The following is a 19,272-nucleotide window of genomic DNA, read 5'->3' as shown; positions in this document are numbered from 1 at the left end:
CAAGTAGCGACACCAGAATGAACTCTGGGTCGTTGTTCGTATGTTCAGATGAAAACTAGCCCCTGATGTTTTGTTCATGTGGTGGAGACGGTTACATCAGACGTAGATGTTGGTGAAGGTGTGTGATCAGTACCTGGCTCTGTATCTGTGACGCCTGCTTGGCGTGTTGCGTGTCCAGAGTTTCTGCCATCACAGAGTACAGACAGCTGCCGGCCTCCTGCCTCCCTGACTTCTTATACTTCGTCTGAAAAATACAAACGTTAGGTCAGGTTTTGGGAAGACATTTTAAACTCTTAAAGCTAGAGCACCACGTCCCAACCACATACATGTATACATTTTTTTTCAGGTAAATAAAGTTAGCAACATTTTTCTTGTACTTTTTTTGTCTCTGACTAAAAACATACCTCTTAAACTCCACAGGATCTAATATAATAACATAGATGGTATATTCTCCCGCCTTATTTTGTGTGTTTTATTTAAAATGACGACACAATCAACCCTTGTTTTATTAAACACTTGTTTTATATATCCTTTGCTGCATAACTGGATGTATTTTCAGTCACAACAGATGATATACAACAAAAATATTATTAAAATCTGAGTAAAGGTATCTTAAAAAATATTGTTTTGACCTGTTGTAGCGTTACCTGATGGAGCTTTAATCTAACTCATCGCTACGCTCTGAGCTTGTCTCGTTTATGCACAGGCATCTACTCACGCATGGATTTATCGTCTTTCTCCTCTTTTTGTTTCATCTCACCTCGCTCTGCAGCTCAGAAACACTTTTAGCAAACTGAGTCTCAGCAGTTTCTGGCAGCTGAGAGTAGAAGCTCTGAGAGAGGCTCTTCATCCCGACCTCCTTGTACTTGTTCTGCGAGCAAAGACAAAAAAACAGGCCGATTATAATTAGTAATAACGTGATATTATACAATAAACAGCTTGAGTGGTTTATGGAGTTTATGCCAAAATTAATAATAGCTACCACTGAGAAGAACCGAGAGCTCCACAGAAGCAGACGGACTCACGACAGAGAAGAAAAGTCACTCATTCATTATTGATTCATTCATTCATAACTCAACACAGCAGCCTGTTCTCTGGTACATCAACACAGACGTCATCGCAGAGACTTAAAGTCAAGACTTCAGAAACCTCAGAGAGAGAAACGTCTGCCAGAGACACCGACTGAGCCAGGCGGCGCTCGTTAAAGCAACATTATGTAACCTGTGTTGTAACACAGCACTAGTGACTTCAATGAGAGGGCACATTGTTATGACGTACTGAGTGTTGTTGGTAGTTAGCACCTACATTACATCTGACAAATTGTTTCTACATAGTGCTGCTTTAAAGTCGCTCGTCATTTCACTGTTGGGAGTTTGAAGGATTTGAGTTTGACCGCGCACCACTTACTGAACACTGCGTTGCCCACTTATGATTAATTTCAGGTTACTTTAGGTTCAGTGCTGCAACATTTAGCTGAAGCTTAGCAGACATCTTCTGTCAAGTTGACTCTCCGTCCACTGACAGAGGCCACGAGATGTGGCTGAAAGCTTTGGCACTGTCACATCACACTGGGTTAATGTGCTGATGTCATTTTAATAAGTAAAATATGGACAGGATTCAGAGGTAGCTCCAAAAATATAGATGGCAGCATATCAACAGAGTAGCTGATAACTGCTGCTCTTTGCTAGCTATCCTTGGCTGTAGCTAGCCACCATCAGCTAATTAGCTTATGGTGCAGACAGCGTGGAGCCAAGCCCCCAGGAACAGCGCCAGGCTTTGAAGGGGGACTGGGCTCAGCTCCACTGGATTCAACAGCCTCCCAGCGAACACGTCCGGAGAGCAGACTGGGCCTGAACTCAGCCTCTGACAGTGACGGAGGTCAGTGTGAAGACAGGGGATACAGGACAGAGGTGATTTACAGCCGCTCTGATCAGGACCATGACTGTGAGAAGACATGGCAGGCGGGGACAGGAGAGGACAGAGAGAGTCAGACGTCTTAGAGGTGACTGTGGAGACAAACCAACACTGTTCTGGTGACTTTGATTCAGTTTGTGTCCAGTTTGAATGAAAAGTGTTTGACGATGAGTTAACGAGGCGATTAATCTCGTCTGAGTTCAGTCAGAGAGAGAAACTTGAATTCAGACGGTGTCCAGTTGTATTTTTCTGTTAATAATGATGAATGTTTAAGACTAAAATTCTGCAAATATCTTACGTATTGCTCCTTTAATGAAGCATCCTGGTGTCATATTTCTACAGATATCTGAAAGCTACACGGCTCCAGTCACACAGCAGCTGTCGTACTAGATTTGAGAGTTTTCCCGCCCTGTGAAGTTTCGGTGCTCTTACTTGGCTCTGCATGTCGGTGAGCTCTCGAGCAAACTGGGTCTCCAGAGTGTCGGGCAGCTGGTGGTAAACTGGACACGACATCTCCTTCTTACCAGCCTCTTTATACAAGATCTGCAAGACACGGAGGAGACAGCATCAGTACGGACGCTCACTGAGGAGGAGGAGGAGTGTGTGAGACTGTAATGACCAGGGGAGGTAGGAAGGTTTGCATGTTGTGTCCCCTTTACAACAAATACTCGGTTCCTGTGTTTAAAAGTTGCTCAGACAGATGTTTGTGTCTGTCGAAGGTCCATGATGAGTGTACGTACCTGACTCTGTAGCTGTGAAGCCTCTTTAGCGTGTTGCGTCTCCAGAGTTTCAGGCAGTCGGTGATACAGAGACGTCTGCTTCTTACTGGCCTCTTTGTATTTAGTCTGGAAGACACAATGAGGAATCAGGTTCAGGTTTAGTGCTTGAATATAATGAAGAGATAAATGCTCAACTGAATGTGGGATTATTGGCGCTGCAAACAACATTATGAAAAAGAAGCTTTTGTTGGATTTTGGGAGCAAATTTAGCTGCGTCATCTACTCTACATGGAGACAGTCCTAGAAACAGGAAAACACAAATCTATCAAGAGAGACTTCTGGAAATACATTTATTTGTAACCTTTCGGTGCTCGACAGTCATCACACAACTCTTATTTTGCAAGTCAGACAGTGTGCAGGAGGTTGTTTGCAACTTTTGATCTACTTGTGTCTCTACTATGTCACCTGATGTACCGGATGGTATCTTATAAAGAACCATCTGGAACGGCATCGCTATAAACAAACTCTACTACTACAAACTCTCTTAATCAAACTCGTAGAGAAGTCAGTCAAGAGAAGAGTGAAAACATATTTACTGATCATCTGTTCTTCTTTCAATGAAATAAACTGTTGTTCTGATAGAACTGATGCCACAGCAGCTCCTCAAAGATCAATGATTGATCTGAACACTGTGGTTCAGCAAAAGATACAGACGTATCCGTTGCCGAACCAGCACCACCAGACTCCTGAACTCATCCTCAACACTCCACCATAACGTATAGTTTTTCTTGTACAGCGTAAAGGAATTAAAACTTGTATTTCGGTGTACATCCCTGTTATGTAGAATAAAAAATAAACCTCAACGCTTTGTGACGTCGTGAATCCAGCTGCCTCAAACATGTCTTATGAAGTAAAGTTTGAAGGATCATCATCGTCCATCATCTCTGACGAGAATCATTGATTTGTTTAGTAAATCTGAGAAACGCAGAGTCCCTCCCGTCTGAATCAGCTGCTTGTTGGCAGTAAATTCCTAAATGATATAAAGTCTGCAGGTGCTTGAGTGAATCATCTGTACGTCAAACATTCAGTGAACCCACCTCACTCTGCATGTCTCTCAGCTCTTTAGCATGCTGCGTGTCGACGGTGTCAGGCAGCAGAGAGAACAGGTTGATGCTCATCTCTTTCTTACCGTCTTCTTTGTACTTGACCTTGTGATGAAACAAAATACAGCCACACGGATGAGAACGAACCTGCTGGAGCTGCTCGTACATTCAAATGTAACAGCTGGATCTAAAATAAGAGAAATGAGGAAGAGTCATACCTCACTGAGCATCTCCGTCTGCTGTCGGGCAAACTGAGTGTCGATGGTTTCTGGCATCAGGTGGTACAAGCTGGACGAGTCTTTCTTTGAACTCTGCTTGTACTTTAGCTGGAGGAGATACGGTCACAACACATTAACTGCCATCACTTTATTCAGGTAAGTTTCATCAAAACATTTACTGAGTGAATGTAGATTTGAGATTTGCAGAAACATAAGATCAGAGAACAGGATGAAGATAAAGAAGCACGATAAAAGACTTCAACAGTGAAGGAAAGTCACTTCTTCTGGTGTTTTTTTATACAACATCCAAACAGCCTCAGTCTGAGTTTGGGTCTTTGTTCAGGTTCATATGAGACAGTTTGAGGTCTAATTTTTCAGTAGTGGGTGGGAATCACAGAGTAACTCATGATATGTTGCCCACAATAACAATAGTATCACAATACAGAGGTTCTGCGATTAATCGCTGCACGTTTCACGTACCTGACTCTGCAGCTGTGCAGCCTCTTTAGCGTGCTGTGTTTCCAGAGTCTCAGGCAGAGTCGAATACAGAGAGCTCATCACTCCTTTCCTTCCTGCTTCTTTGTACTTCATCTAAAACAGAACACAAACCAAAAATAAACGTATTGCTTCAATCTGGTTTCAAAATCTGTTTTGTTCAAATTAGCATCAGTATTAAGAACAACCCCGGGGTTTAAACTTTCCTATCTGTCTTTATCCTGAAGTCAGTGTGAGACCTCAACAGACTGATATCATTTATACTCTTACTCACGTAAGAGAGAAACTGAAATATAGAGTTGTGTGTCATCTGCGTAATTCAGGATTTTGGTACCAAATAAACCAGGCTGACTTTAGTTACACTGTGTAAAGACTGCATGCGACGTGAGCGAGCATCAGGGACGAGGAGGTTTCATGTTAACATAAAAAAACATTAACAGCATTTAATTTAGCCTGTTTCTGCTTAGTGTCTCCATTGTCCTCACCGCCTGTGGCCTTTTTTCAACAGTCACAGTAAAATAAACTAATTAATGTTTGTTTCCTAATTACAATCAGGTTTTTGAACATTTTAACGTTACATGAGGATCATTTTCCTTGCGATGTAATAAAAAGTTTGCCATTTCAAGGAAAATAAATAACACAGTGCAGGACATAAATGGCGATTACATCCGCCCACTGAGTTCCTACTGGATTCTCGCAGCCCGATACTGAACGACCCAAGTCACCGGCGAATGCTGCTTTTTATTATATTATGTCATCTGCTTTGTAGGCAGAAACAAGTTGCCTCACCTCACTCTGCAGCCCCGACACAGTTCTGGCAAACTGAGTCTCTGTCGTTTCGGGCAGCTGAGAGTAGAAGCTCTGAGAGAGGCTTCTCCTCCCGTCCTCCTTGTACTTGTTCTGGAAGAGATGGAAACAGTTGAGTTTGACTCATGAACAAGGCAGAAACTTCCAGATAATGAAACAAATATATTAGAAACAATGTGTTTTCCCTCTGCCTCCGAACAACTGCCACAGATCTGTGTACGTCGTGTTCGTGGCTACAGATGAGATATTGTTACTGACTGTTCTCCAGTGCAGATTGCAAACTGACTTTGATCCTGTTCCTGATGCTAATCTGGCCTCTGATGAGCGTCTAAGGTATAAAAACATCAGAGAGCATTGGATAACGGATGGTGATTATTTATAACTAATCAAACAGCATTCTTACTGCAGCGCTTCATTTATTTTGAGGAGGCAGCAGCTCTCCAGGATCCCTCCTGCATGTTTATTTCATCTCCTTCCAAAATGTTTGAGGCTGAAGAAACAATTTTTGATTCCCCACATTAGTACAGCTTCATTTTTAGAATCAGCTCTGTTGGTTTCTGTGACTCAATCTCACATAATTTTACCAACAGCTGAAAGACGTTTAGAGCAGGAAAACTCATTTTCTGAAGTGCACACGGGGAAACGTTGACTATCGACCGCTGGCTGTGTTTTTATTTACCTCGCTCTGCATGTCGGTCATCTCTCTGGCGAAGCTGGTCTCTGACGTGTCGGACAGAGTGGAGTACAGGGAGCTGGACATCTCCTTCTTCCCACTTTCCTTGTATTTTGTCTGGGAAACAACATCAACAAGCAGAGGAGGATGATGAGGAAGAGTTTGTATATGACCGAATCAGCTTCCAGAAATCAGATTCTTGATTCTTGAGCAAAAACTGAGGAATCATCCACATTTTTCTCAGATATCAGGAGAAGAAAACACCACGTTTACCTCACTGAGCAGCTCCGCAGCTTCTTTAGCGTGCTGCGTCTCCATTGTGAGAGGAAGGAGGGAGTACAGATTCGTTTTCACCTCTTTCTTACCTGCCTCCTTGTACTTGGTCTGCAGATTGAAATGAACAGTCACATGAGGTGCAACACTTTTCTGTCCACATGGAGTTTAAAAAGTCATTTTATTTGTCATCCTCTGAGCGCCCTGATCATAACTTAACATACTATCAGCACAACAAAGGAAGGGGAACACATTGAAACATATTTTGGATTTGCTTTGCTCAGCTCGTTCTCATCGTCTCTGCTTGAATTAGATATCTAAAACCCGTCCCTGTACCTCGCTCTGCAGTTCAGACAGCTGTTTGGCCAGCTGTGTCTCTGTGGTCTCTGGGAGCTGATGGTACAAACTGCTCTGATTCTTCTGCTTCAGACCTTCTTTATACTTCACCTGCAGGAGACAGAGAGGTGGTGCGTTCATTCAATCCTTCAGGAGAGGAAAAATAGACTCCAACATCACATTTGTTTCCTTTTTTGGATCATTTACTGCATCTATTAAGACACATTGAGCCACAAAGGTTGATAATTAATTCATTAAACTCTCATCGCATGGAAAATAAAACCAAGAAATGTCCTTTAAAGCAGCTTCAGTAAAACCAGGTTTGAAACAAGGTCAACTATCAATAAAACATTGAATAAGAAAATTAATTCTGGACCCTCTGTACCTCCTGTATTAGTTACACTGTGGTCAAATGTATGCATACATTTTAAAGGAAGTCCCAAGATCCCAAATTAGTTTGAAAAGACGTTATTTTCAACATGTTTTAGCAGAAACCTTAACTGTAGCCGCTTAGCTAAAGGTATTAGCGCACACCCAGTCTAAAGTGGGTGCAGGAGCTTGACGCACGGTGCTAAAACATGGTGTAAATACCGTCTTTTCAAATTAAGTTGGAATCTCTGGGCTTCTTCTTCTAGAGACTCTGGAGACTGGAGACTGGAGATTACTCCAGATGAGCCAAAGAGGAAACAAGTGACAAAAGGAGCATTTTTGTTTGAATACCTCACTCTGCAGGTTTGACGCCTCTTTAGCGTGTTGTGTGTCGATGGTCTCGGCCAGCACAGAGTACAGGTTGATGCTCATCTCCTTCTTTCCGTCCTCTTTATACTTCACCTGAGAACAACAGATTTTTAGTCCTCCAGCCAGCAGAAGATTCCTCGTGAAGAAGGAGGAGGTCATTTATGAAACCATCTCTACTGCGAGCGTACAGTAAACTCTGATCTCATCGTTACCTCGCTGAGGAGCTCGGAGACTTCCTTGGCGTGGGCCGTCTCTAAGGTCTCGGGCAGCAGGTGGAACAGACTGGAGGAACGACCCTTCTTCAGAGCCGCCTTGTACTTCAGCTGAACACAAACAGGAGCAGAGAGAAATATCCATCCATGAAAAGTCACGGGAGGGATGAACGCATGTGTGGGTGTGTGTGTGTGAGTGGATCACGTGCACTGCAGGTGTTTTCACCTCACTCTGCAGCTCAGAAGCCTCTTTGGCGTGCAGCGTCTCCAGAGTCTCAGGCAGGGTGGAGAACAGAGAGCTCCACGTTTCTTTCTTTCCCTGTTTGTACTTCATCTGAAACCAGTTGAGTGAGATGATGAATGTTTCACTGAGCCAAAGCCTGGTGATGATTCATTCAAAACATGGATAACAGAAACAATCAGCGCAAATTAAAACAAGACACTTGTGAAAAATGAACATCTGCAGCTTTAAATTCAGACAAATCTTTGGACTCGTTACACAACCTGAGACCAGAGTGCTGTAGAAAATACAAAGACGTAACGCACCTTTAAATCTCTAATTTGCGGTTATGTAGTTTTGGGGATGAAGTTCAGTGAATTTGGTACTATACGGTCGTTGTACGGTTGAGGGAATGTAGTGCCACAGGAAAAGGCTGTTTGAAGTACAGAGTGTACTGATACGGATATATATTTTGAAGTGGGGGTTATTTTAGGCGACTAAAATACGTCTTGCTGCTGGTTCGGGTTCAGCAGTACTACGCTCTACTGTCTGGTGGTGAAGCACGCTGCTGACGGTCATCTACTGCAGGTGACACACTGACGAAGGATAAGCACCTCATACACCCACACATCACTTTAATGCAAAAGCTAACGCAACAGTTCATTCTCAGCAGATGTCTCTTTGTTCAGACGTAGAAATGAGGATTTTCATGTAGTGGTGTTGTGTCGTCACCTCGCTCTGCAGCTCAGAAACAGTTTTAGCAAACTGAGTCTCGGTGGTCTCCGGCAGCTGACTGTAGACGCTCTGTGAACGACTCTTCCTCCCATCCTCCTTGTACTTTGCCTGCAAAAGACAAAAAGTCAAAATTATGAGGAGCTGCTTCTCTGGACGGTTCAGTTCAATAACAATCACTCTGCCTCTCAGGGAGCAAACGGCAGGTTGGAGCTGTTAGAGGCCGACGGATGTTCTGTAAAACAAACCTCAAAACCAAACTGTGAAATATCAGCACTTTGCATGGACCCATCAACATTAACCTCCTTTTCCATGAAGGCTTTTGTGTTTGTTTCTCTTCTTTGTGTTTATTTAATAGTCGTCTTTTCATCGTGTGTTTGATGAACACGTCTTTGTGTCCTCACTGATCAACACTGACGGAGAGCCGAGCTTCATCGCTCTCGACTGTATCTGTACAACACGGGCGAAATGCAAATGAAAGGCTGCAGCACAGAAAACCTCTTTGATCCTTTTCTGATGTTAATCACACTGACGACCGACTCATGATTAAAAACACAGATGAGCTGACGACACTTCCTGCAGGTTTTAACATTCTGGACACTTTGCTGTTCTGCGAGCGTCGCATCAACCAACACGTCTCATTTGATCACATCTGAAACACGTGTTCACTTCACCCCCTGAATTTTATTTAGTTTTAAAGGAAGAGTTCACTCAACAATGAAAGTCCAGTCATCATCTCCTCCCTTCACAGTAAAACAGAGTTGCAGCATTCTGCTAAACACCTGAAGCAGCTGGAGACTTGATTTAAAACAGAAAAACGACCAAAATAAATCATAAAATGTGTCAAGACAGCTCGTCTGCTGTATTCACAGTCTCCAGAAGCCCCGAGATCACAAACTGATTTGGAAAGACCTTATTTACACTCTTTAGCTGCTAAGCTAAAAGCGATAGCATGACCGCGAGTCGAGGGTGTAAAAATGTTAAATGTTGTTTTTCTGACACTGTCCGATAATATCACATCATCGTATCTGATAATGAATGTCGGTACCTCGCTCTGCATGTCGGTCATCTCTCTGGCGAAGCTGGTTTCTGAAGTGTCAGGCAGAGTGGAGTACAGAGAGCTGGACATCTCCTTCTTGCCGCTCTCCTTGTACTTAATCTGGGTGAAACGGATAATCAGAAACATGTAATCTTCATGGGCAGTATGTAAAGACTGGGCGTGCGAGGTGAAGCTGCTGCTCACCTCGCTGAGCAGCTCTGTGGTCTCTTTAGCGTGTTGAGTCTGCAGAGTCTCAGGCAGGAGAGAGTACAGGCAGGTGTTCACTTCCTTCTTTCCCGCTTCTTTATACTTCACCTGCAGACGTCGCAAAAACACAACGAGGCAGAAGAGAAAATGTAAAAACATGAAAAGAGTAATTACAATCAAAAGGAATGAAAGCGATATTTATTTTTGATTTCAGCAGTTTCACTCCTCCGTAGCAAAGGAGCAGTTTTTACCATGTAAGTAGCTCTGCTGTTTGATTCTCTGCATTTTAAATATTTAAGTTTTCAAATTCATCTTTTATTCAGTCAGAACATTCTTCTTCTTTGGTGTCATTTTTCTAAAAGCTCGGCACTGTTCTCCTGTCGTGCTGCCCCCTGCGGTGCCTCCGCATAAATAAAGTCCACCCAGAATGTTAATGTCGAGTGTGAAACAGCTAAAATATGAACCTCAGACTCGTCCGACTAAAATGTTTGAAGACAGAAAAGTGTGAAAAGCCTGTGGTGTCGTTCAGTTGTGTGTTTTGTTGACGTGCTGCACCTCGCTCTGCAGCTCAGACAGCTGCTTGGCCAGCTGTGTCTCTGTGGTCTCTGGGAGCTGATGGTACAAACTGCTCTGATTCTTCTGCTTCAGACCTTCTTTATACTTCACCTGCAGGAGAGGAGAGTGGAAATGATGCTGAGGCTGTCACCTCGTTGTCTCAGTGACCTCTGAGCTGATTTAAAGTACTCAACCGATTACCTCGCTCTGCAGGTTTGACACCTCCTTGGCGTGCTGGGTGTCGATGGTCTCGGGCAGCAGAGAGTACAGGTTGATGCTCATCTCCTTCTTACCGTCCTCTTTATACTTCATCTACAACGAGACAACAATAACACTAAAAAAAGGGACGGCCACGTGAAGTCATTTGTCAGATCAGGAACAAATACTTCATTACTGTACTTCAACTTTAACTCACTTCATCCTGAACTGATTTAACTGACCTAATATCATTGACATTATTGTCTCTGTGGAGTTTCGTTACCTCACTGAAGAGCTCAGACTTTTCTCTGGCGTGAGCCGTCTCTAAAGTCTCGGGCAGAAGAGAGTACAAACAGGAGTTCACGCCCTTCTTACCAGCTTCCTTGTACCGCATCTAAAAATGAAAAACACATTTTAATGTTCTGTCAGCTGTTTCAGGGTTGTTAAACGCTGATTCGATCTGTACTTTTGACTGTAAGACGGTCTCACCTCGCTCTGCAGCTCGGCAACAGTTTTAGCAAACTGCGTCTCGGCCGTCTCTGGGAGCTGAGAGTAGAAGCTCTGCGAGAGTCTCCTCCTGCCCTCCTTGTATTTACTCTGAGAGGAGACGAAGCCGTCAGTGAAGATACTGTCTGCTCATTATTCAATGTATTTCCACTGTCAGACTTTTCATTGATGTCCTTTTTGTTTTCTGTTGCACCAAAACTTTAAACTGTGATTAACTTTAAACTTTCACTGGAGGAGGTTCAACTCTCAACACGTCTGTTTTAAATAAACTGAGCAAAATAATGAAGTTAGTGGAATAAAATGAACGACTGATGAGTTTTTATGATGCCGGTCCAAACAAACACTCTTCATCCCGACTGGATTATCCAAGAAAACTGCTTATAAATTCCTATAAACACTTCACGATAAAAGTCCTGTGTCATTTTCTCATTTAAAAGCTTTTATTATGAAGCAGCAGAATCAGGAAATGTAGCTAAAAGTTAAGCTAGCTTTTAACTAACCAGCAAACACCGTGAGTTGTTTTTAATGGTGCACCAGAGCTCGGCTTAACGTTAAATCTGGATTTACTCTTTAAAGTAAAGTTTTACTAAACTCTGATTGGAGCTAATCTTTGATTAAAGCCAATCGGAGGTGATTCAACATGCTCGTTGGCCCGAGTCGTCCTTCCACACAGTGTTTTCTACCTCGCTCTGCATCTCTGTCATCTCTCTGGCGAACTGGATGTCGTTGGTGTCGGACAGCTGAGAGTACAGAGAGGAGGGAGCTCCTTTAACCAGCATCTTCGGGCGATAGTTCACCTGAGAGAGTGAGAGTGTTACAGACAGACAGGCCAGGCAGACAGGCCAGGTCGTGCTTTAAACCACATTTCCCATGATCCCGTCTGGCTCCCTCCACCCTGCTCATGTACCTCGCTCTGCAGCTGTGACACCTCCAGAGCGTGCTGTATTTCTGGAGTGTCGGGGAGCTGGGAGTACAGGGAGATGGAGGCCTTCCTCTTCCCGTCTTCTTTGTACTTTTTCTGAGACAAACGAGATCAGATCAGGATCCATCAGGTCAGCAGCTCGAGACGTTTTAAACTCAACTGAGAACAGAACAAGTGAAACACTGTTGATCACACGTATGTGTTTTAGCCCTGATAGCTAACTTTAATTAAGACTTCAGTGTTTGCTGTCTGTGTTTAATTCATTTGCAGTGGGATGCCTCTGAGCCAAACCTGTAGCTTCATCAGACCTGCAGCTGCTGCATAAAACAAACTGTGTGTTGATGCCCAGACTGGAGTCGACTGATGAAATATTCTGAAACGCAGCTGCTGTATAAGTCAGAATGAACATCGTGTTTGAGTACCTCGCTCTGAAACTCGTGGACCGTCTTCGCCAGCTGCATCTCAGTGGTTTCAGGAAGCTGAGAGTACAAACTGCTGCTCCTCTCCCTCCTTCCTTCCTCCTTGTACTTGTTCTGAGGAGCAGAGAGAGTTTCACAGTGACGAGTGGTCCAGAAACAACTTTCTGAGAAAGTCTGGATTCAAACGGTTTCCTTTAAGCTACATTTATAACAGCAGACTTGAGAACGGGGAACATATTCTGAATTACAAAGATGTTGTCTTTTCTTAAAGCTGCTGCGAGGACGGACGAAGAGGAAAGTAAACTTTGTTTTAGTGCCGAGACAGAGCAGCTTCCTTCCTCCGGCTGTAACATCCTCATCCTCAGCCTTCGCCATCAAAAACAGCTTTCATTTCATGACTTATCCAACCATCCAACCCTCCCTCATCATCCATCCATCCCTCCATCTCTTCTCCCTCCGTCCCTCCCTCCCTCCCTCCATCATGTCTGACCTCACTCAGTATCTCCGTCAGCTCTCTGACAAACTGGGTCTCAGTTGTTTCTGGCAGCAGAGAGTAAAGAGAGGAGGAGATCTCCGTCTTCACATTTCCTTTGTACTTAATCTGAAAAACAAACAGACAGTCAGAGCTATCATCATGTTTTAGGATCTCTACTGTTGAACCAATACAAATCATCTGATCGTACAGATACAGGATGTTAAAGCTTTGTCTGTGTTGTCTCCTTGTGTAAAACGAAGCCGGTTCGGTCCACGAGAGTTTCTAACCACCCGGCTTATTGTCATAGTGTCATCGTGGTTTTTTTCTGTGAGAACGCTTTCAAAACATCTTCATTCAGAGTGCGCTGCCTTACGGAGCAGTTATGTCACTGATCTTCTGCTCTGAACACTGTCTGTACCCGTGCACAAGCTGATCTTGGTGTAGTGAAGTGTAACTACCTCACTCTGCAGCTCTGAAGCCTCTCTGGCGTGTTGAGTCTCGGGAGTCTCTGGCAGGATGGAGTACAGAGACATGGACGCCTCCTTCTTCCCCTCCTCTTTGTACTTAGACTGAAACAGTTGAGACACAAGTCAGCGAAAATGATCAGGTGGGTGGATCGATACGAGAGAGAGAGAGAGAGAGAGAGAGAGAGAGTGTGTGTATGTGTGTGTGTGTGTGTGTGTGTGTGTGCGTTCCTGTACTTCTATCCTCTTGAGGACCAGCTCTAGGCCTCAGAGGTGAGGACAGATTTTGGTAAAGTCCTCACGTCTTCAAAAGGATGTTTCAATGAGCATCCTCACAAGTATAGAAGAATAACCGTGTGTGTGTGTGTGTGTGTGTGTGTGTGTGTGTGTGTGTGTGTGTGTGTGTGTGTGTGTGTGTATGCAGACCTCAGATATCACAGCGCTGATGTTCTTGGCGTGGATGAGTTCGGCTCCAGGAACAAACAGACTCTGACCCCTCATCTTCTCCAAGTCCTCCTTATACTTCACCTGCAGGGAGGAGGAGGAGACATGACATGAGTGTGTGTGTGTGTGTGTGTGTGTGTGTGCGTGTGTGTGTGTGTGTGTGTGTGTGTGTGACATTAAATGGCTCCACACAGCTCGTCTGGTGTAACTCAAGTCTCCAGAAGCAAAACCAATTTCTTTTTAAAGACACTATTTACACCCTCGACACGCTCCCACTCCAGGCTGCTCACACACGGGCGACAACTGCTGCTCATTAACTTTACACTGTTAAAGCCACTTAGCCATCCGGGCTTCGCTGCCTTAATCCCACAACAATCATGTTTTTATAGTTTTGTTGACAATCCTCATAATGACCATAACACGGAGCGTACCTCTAAACCCTGAGCTGAAGCCGGTCCATTAATTACCTGTAGGTGTACTGAACACATAAAGATCCGTTAGTTCATTCTCAAGTTAAAGTCTGATTGTTTTAATGGAACAGCTCAACATTTTTCTTCACAGAGTTCAGTACTTCACCGGACAGATGAGAACCGCAGCGCCGTGACTGAACTTTACTTCACACATGTGCCGCAGTCTGATGTGTGGCTGAATCCGACCGGATGTTCGGTCCAACAACAGACTGGCAGATTTTGTGGAGAGACCCAGGAGGAAAAGTGGAATTAATCCACAGACGACAAGCTGTCCGCCCCAATCTGTGACAGGAACCCAGAGCGGGCAGCAAAACAAGAGGCGCTTAATGGCACCAGATACTGCTTCACTGCTTCAAGGCGCCGCAAACAAACTTGGTGCACGAGATTAAAATGTTGTACATCAACCAGTTCAGGTACACACAGTTACACATGTCGCCATGAGAGCGACTCCACTAAAACCCAAAGCAAACAAACGCCTCAAGTTGTTGGTACGGGAGCGTTTTAGAGACCAACACCTGCCAAAAAAAGGCAGATATTTAAAGGTCCAACAACTTGAATTTAATCCACCAAGATAAACAAAAATGATGCCAAACAAAATTGATTCAAAATTAGTTATTTTAGTCATTAAAGGGTAATTGTGGTATTTTTAAACCTGGGCCTTATTCTCACACATCCTGGGCTTTAACGGACTAACGGGAACAAAAGCAGCCACAAAATGAGCTGCAATCAAATCCACTAAAAGCACTTGTTTTTGCCACTGATAGGCTTCGATTGTTATCTTAAGTAACCATTTTTATTTATCCAGAAACAGCTGTTTCATCGCTCTCGTCGTACTCACCAGACTCCATTGACAAAAACAGTCATTTTACCTCACAGAACACTGTAGCTGCTGTTCTGTCGCTGCCTTGACGGGTTTAGTTATTTTGCACGACTTTGGTGTTTAAAAGCGTTATTTAAAAATATTTCAAAATATTTTTCTTAATGTAAATTTAAAACTTTACCCTATTCACCTGCAGTGTCTCCCCTTAAAATGCTCTCATGTATCACTAACTGTCCCTTTGGAGATATTAAAGTGTTTACTTGATTTCTTCTCCATGTGCTGTTTTATTCTGAAGCACAACATTTCAGCAGCTCACTGGCTGTAGGACTCTGGTGATCCACATTTCTTCCCCAAAACTACAGACTGCTCCTTTACCTGAACCCTCGTCCTGCATGAGATGATTAAAAAAGCAGTTTTGAAGGCAGGTTTTCACAGATTGAGGCCGGCAGCGGAGCGACAGCAGCTGGAGGAATCAGTGAGGATGATTTCATAAAGTGGGTTGACTTGCTTCCACTGTAGCTGATGAGTCATTCTGCTGGTGCAAAACAGCCGAGCTGCCAAGTTTGAGTCACACCAGGGAATCGATATCTCACATCCTACAGCAGCATCACCCTCATTCACCGTTTTACTGCCAGATATACGCTTCACACCGCCGCTGCAGAAGTCAAAAGGTGGTTTCTGCTTTGAGTTTGCATTCCCTGGGTTGAATAAAGGCCGGTGATTCGAGTTTCGGAGGGATGGTTACCAATGGCAACCCTGTGTTCAGCTCATGAGGAGGCGGAGAGAGAGGATGACGCCTCGCTGTCTTACACGTGCCGAAGAAACATTTTTATTCTCGAATTGAAAATCAGAAGCAAAGCGCAGCAGATAATATACACCGACCTAGAATGGCACTCAGTAGAGCGCATACCTCCGCCAAGGCCCAACAGTTTATACTTTATTTAAATCAACTCTAACATACCAGACACCTGAATTCACCTGATTTTCCTCATCAAGATGCATGCGTCTCTTCGAAATAGGCGAAAATGTTTAAAAAAGCTTTATGTCACAATGTTAAAGAAAGTGAGAAGAAAATCCTGGATCCATCCCTTCATCTGAGGTCTATTCTGGGCCAAGACCCATCCTCCGTCCAAGTTTGGTGGAAATCTGTTCAGTAGTTTTTGTGAAATCCTGCTGACAAACCAACCAGCAAACAAGTGAAGATAAAACTCCTCCGGGATCTGTTTCTGGTCGACTGCCGGGTTTTGTTTTGGACATTGGACATATTGGTCTGGATATGATGCACCTGCTGGTATCCTGATTACACATTTTCCTGCAAACCAAGCTTCTATAATACACATTCAATTTCCTCTGGATTGTTTTGTGAATGTCCAAACTGTGCCGATGGTGTGAACACGAACTAAACCAGAACTTAAAGGCCACAGTGGGTTTTTTTCTTCTTCTCATTCTGAATCAAAGTAAAGCTGAAAGACAGTGACAGTAACTGACAGTGAATGAACTCACATCACTGGCGAGTAAGCTGCATCTCCTGTTGAATGCTGGGTCAGGAAGTGGAGGCTTTGCATCCGAGGAGGCCTGAAAACACAGAAGTGGACGTCAGACTCAGAAACCAATAACTGTACTGAGATTATATAGAAGAGGGGGTACTTCAATGCTCGCCACGCTCAGATTATGAAATATACTTCATAATTTGGATCCAACATATTTAACATTAGCATTTTTACCTTTATGAAAAACAGCGAATAAAGCAATTTATATTCTATATTTTGTTACTTTTTTTGGCTACAAACATCTTTGCCCCACATTTAGGCAACAGTCACCTATAAAGACTATTCTGTGCTGTTATTTTATATATTTACATTAAATAGTTTTCATTCTAAAAGTATCAAGTGTTTCCAAAAAGATCTTAAAAGTGAAGAAGCCGCTCTGTCATGATCTTTAAACCACTAGAGCTCCAACTAATGATTATTTTTAAAGGTGCAACATGTAAGAATTTGAGTTTAAAATATTCAGAAGTTAATAAATGTATCAAAAGAATGTGAAGAAGTCAGAGATTTGACCTCGTGTTGAAGACGTCTGTTGTTGTTTTGCAGCGATATCTACCAAATTTAGCTTGTTAACCAGCCTCAGCCCATCCTGTCTCCTAAAATCACTTGAGGCTCTCAGTCCGGACTGCTAGCTGCACGGCTAACTGAGCTAACTAGCTAATGGTATTAAGGTTAACACAAAAACAGACCAAAACGCAAGTGTAGAAAGTGTAAAAGGAAGTCGACAAAAGGAAACAAAAACAGAAGAAGCAGGTAAATCCAAGAATTATGAAGTCCAAAATTTACAAAACCTAAAAAAAAAAGGTACAAACCAAAGAAGCACTGCGAACACGAGGAACACGAGGAACATGAGGAACACGAGGAACATGAGGTAGGAAAAGCACAAGCGAGGAAGTGAAAAGCAAAACATGAGAAAAAAACTACAAAATAAAACAGGAAATAGCTAAAACAGTTAACAGTTACTCTGATGATATGCTGCCCTCTTTCTGTTTGGCATATGAATTCAAGAGGTGGCCAACTCTTACATAATGCACCTTTACTCTGTTGATTATTTCTTTGATTAATTGATCAGGTGCTTCGTCAGAAAATGTCGATCAAGATGATGTCGCCAAATGTCTTGTTTTGTCCACAACCTAAAAAATATTCTGTTCGCTGTCATAGAGGAAAATATTCACATTTAATTTGGACTCAATCCAATTTAACACTCATCAAAAGAGTTGGCGATTAATTAAATAGCAATATGATCGTACATCTGACTATTGAGACTAATTGAGACTAATATGGTTAATTACTGAACAACATTAGCAAACACTACAAATGAAACTGCGACAGAGAAACCTGTGAGTCAACCAAAGGAAACTTTTCTGATTCATGCATCATTAATCCCTCGCCTCTCTTAACAGGACGGATTGAGTCCTAAAAATCCCACTATCAAAGGCTAATAATGGCACATTTTCATTTGTAGTTTCACTAATCCTTCCTAAGCCTGTACAAAAACCTGCAGTGCCAGGCGATGCCCCGTGCCAAGGTCAATACAAAGACTCCCAGTCAGAGCTGAGAGGAGGGGGGTGGTTCTCTGCAGAGGAACTAAATCTGCCTCTCAGCAGACTTCATCAAAGAAAAGCAAAATCCTCAAAGACGTTCAGCAGCACGCAGGACTTAGCTACAGTTTGGGAACATTGTGCGTATTGACATATTGAACAAGGTGGTTATTTAGTAGAAAGGATGACATAATTATAAGACCGAGAGGTGAAGCTGCAAATTTGAAAACAAATCAGAGAAGCAGAAGAAAACAAATAGAAAATTTTACTGGCGTCCTGTGAGATCTCCTACTGGTCTTCTGTCGCGGTTTCTAACGTCAAATGAAGAGCAAATATTCAAAACTGAATTTGTTTTAAACAATATGTAATTTCTGCTGCCAGACGACCCTCAATCAAAACAAAGGAGCAGGTGCAGATCCAGATCATCTGGAGGAATAAACACCTGGAGTCTCATCAGATTCTGCTCTGATCCGACGGGAGGAGAGCTCAGAGTTACTTTTGAACTTGTGGGATTAAAAAGTGGATTTATCTTCACTCCTGTTTATCAGCCTGACTGCAGCAGTGATCCGGAGGTGACCTCCATTGTCGGGTGGTTCTGTTCTGTTCTGCTGATTGGAGCTGGAGGGGAAATGGACTTTACTTCATGAACGTAACGTGACAGAGAGGAGACGAAGAACCAGAACCAGAACCAGAGTCTCTGCTGAGTGCTGAGTTGAGTCAGAGGTTGACTTAAGCTTTGGCTAATGTACAGTACGGACGGCAAATAAAATGATTCATCGGACAAACATGGTCGTTGGTGGTGAAGACATCATTAAATAACCACCGTTGCTGATTAAAACTTCTCTGATGTGACTCATACTGGGACGGGTTAAGTTAATACCGTTTTTTAACTTTACAGCTGATTAATAAAGTCTTGGGATCTGAAATTAAGTTAATTGAAAAAGCTGAGATAGAGATTTTTTTGCATTGTTTCCAAAAAAATATACAAGCACAAAACCTAGTGTAATCTAAAAGATAACAAATTTATTACCTGGTTCCTTCCATTTCTAATCAGGACCTGCAGCTCTGCGCACACGCTGATTTTTGAATCTTACTTCATGGTTTTTCTTTTGTTTCCTGAATGTCTAATTTTTGGTCGTCCACGTTTAGTTTTGAAAGTTACAGGAAGGTCAAGTTCTCACCTCTGATTCCCAAGTTCCCAACAGCTTCTTTGCTTTACCCTCC

General features: G+C 43.0%; 1 protein-coding gene across 1 annotated transcript in view; it reads right to left on the bottom strand.

Annotated features, from left to right (window-relative positions):
- LOC141014274 (uncharacterized) overlaps positions 1 to 19,272 on the bottom strand; it is a 50,352-nt gene extending 31,080 nt beyond the window's left edge. Inside the window, 29 exon segments of the mRNA XM_073488011.1 lie at positions 134 to 244; positions 761 to 871; positions 2,347 to 2,457; positions 2,655 to 2,759; positions 3,731 to 3,841; positions 3,955 to 4,062; positions 4,435 to 4,545; positions 5,239 to 5,349; positions 5,936 to 6,046; positions 6,203 to 6,313; positions 6,539 to 6,649; positions 7,259 to 7,369; positions 7,489 to 7,599; positions 7,715 to 7,822; positions 8,441 to 8,551; positions 9,489 to 9,599; positions 9,684 to 9,794; positions 10,242 to 10,352; positions 10,443 to 10,553; positions 10,723 to 10,833; positions 10,929 to 11,036; positions 11,630 to 11,743; positions 11,854 to 11,964; positions 12,291 to 12,401; positions 12,778 to 12,888; positions 13,221 to 13,331; positions 13,653 to 13,754; positions 16,464 to 16,535; positions 19,230 to 19,272. Of these exon segments, the coding sequence (XP_073344112.1) occupies positions 134 to 244; positions 761 to 871; positions 2,347 to 2,457; positions 2,655 to 2,759; positions 3,731 to 3,841; positions 3,955 to 4,062; positions 4,435 to 4,545; positions 5,239 to 5,349; positions 5,936 to 6,046; positions 6,203 to 6,313; positions 6,539 to 6,649; positions 7,259 to 7,369; positions 7,489 to 7,599; positions 7,715 to 7,822; positions 8,441 to 8,551; positions 9,489 to 9,599; positions 9,684 to 9,794; positions 10,242 to 10,352; positions 10,443 to 10,553; positions 10,723 to 10,833; positions 10,929 to 11,036; positions 11,630 to 11,743; positions 11,854 to 11,964; positions 12,291 to 12,401; positions 12,778 to 12,888; positions 13,221 to 13,331; positions 13,653 to 13,727 (2,949 nt within the window). The 5' untranslated portion in view covers positions 13,728 to 13,754; positions 16,464 to 16,535; positions 19,230 to 19,272.

The sequence above is a fragment of the Pagrus major genome, chromosome 19 (genome assembly GCF_040436345.1).
Source record: "Pagrus major chromosome 19, Pma_NU_1.0".
Classification (NCBI taxonomy): domain Eukaryota; kingdom Metazoa; phylum Chordata; class Actinopteri; order Spariformes; family Sparidae; genus Pagrus; species Pagrus major.
This window is presented reverse-complemented; position numbering and strand designations above follow the sequence as displayed.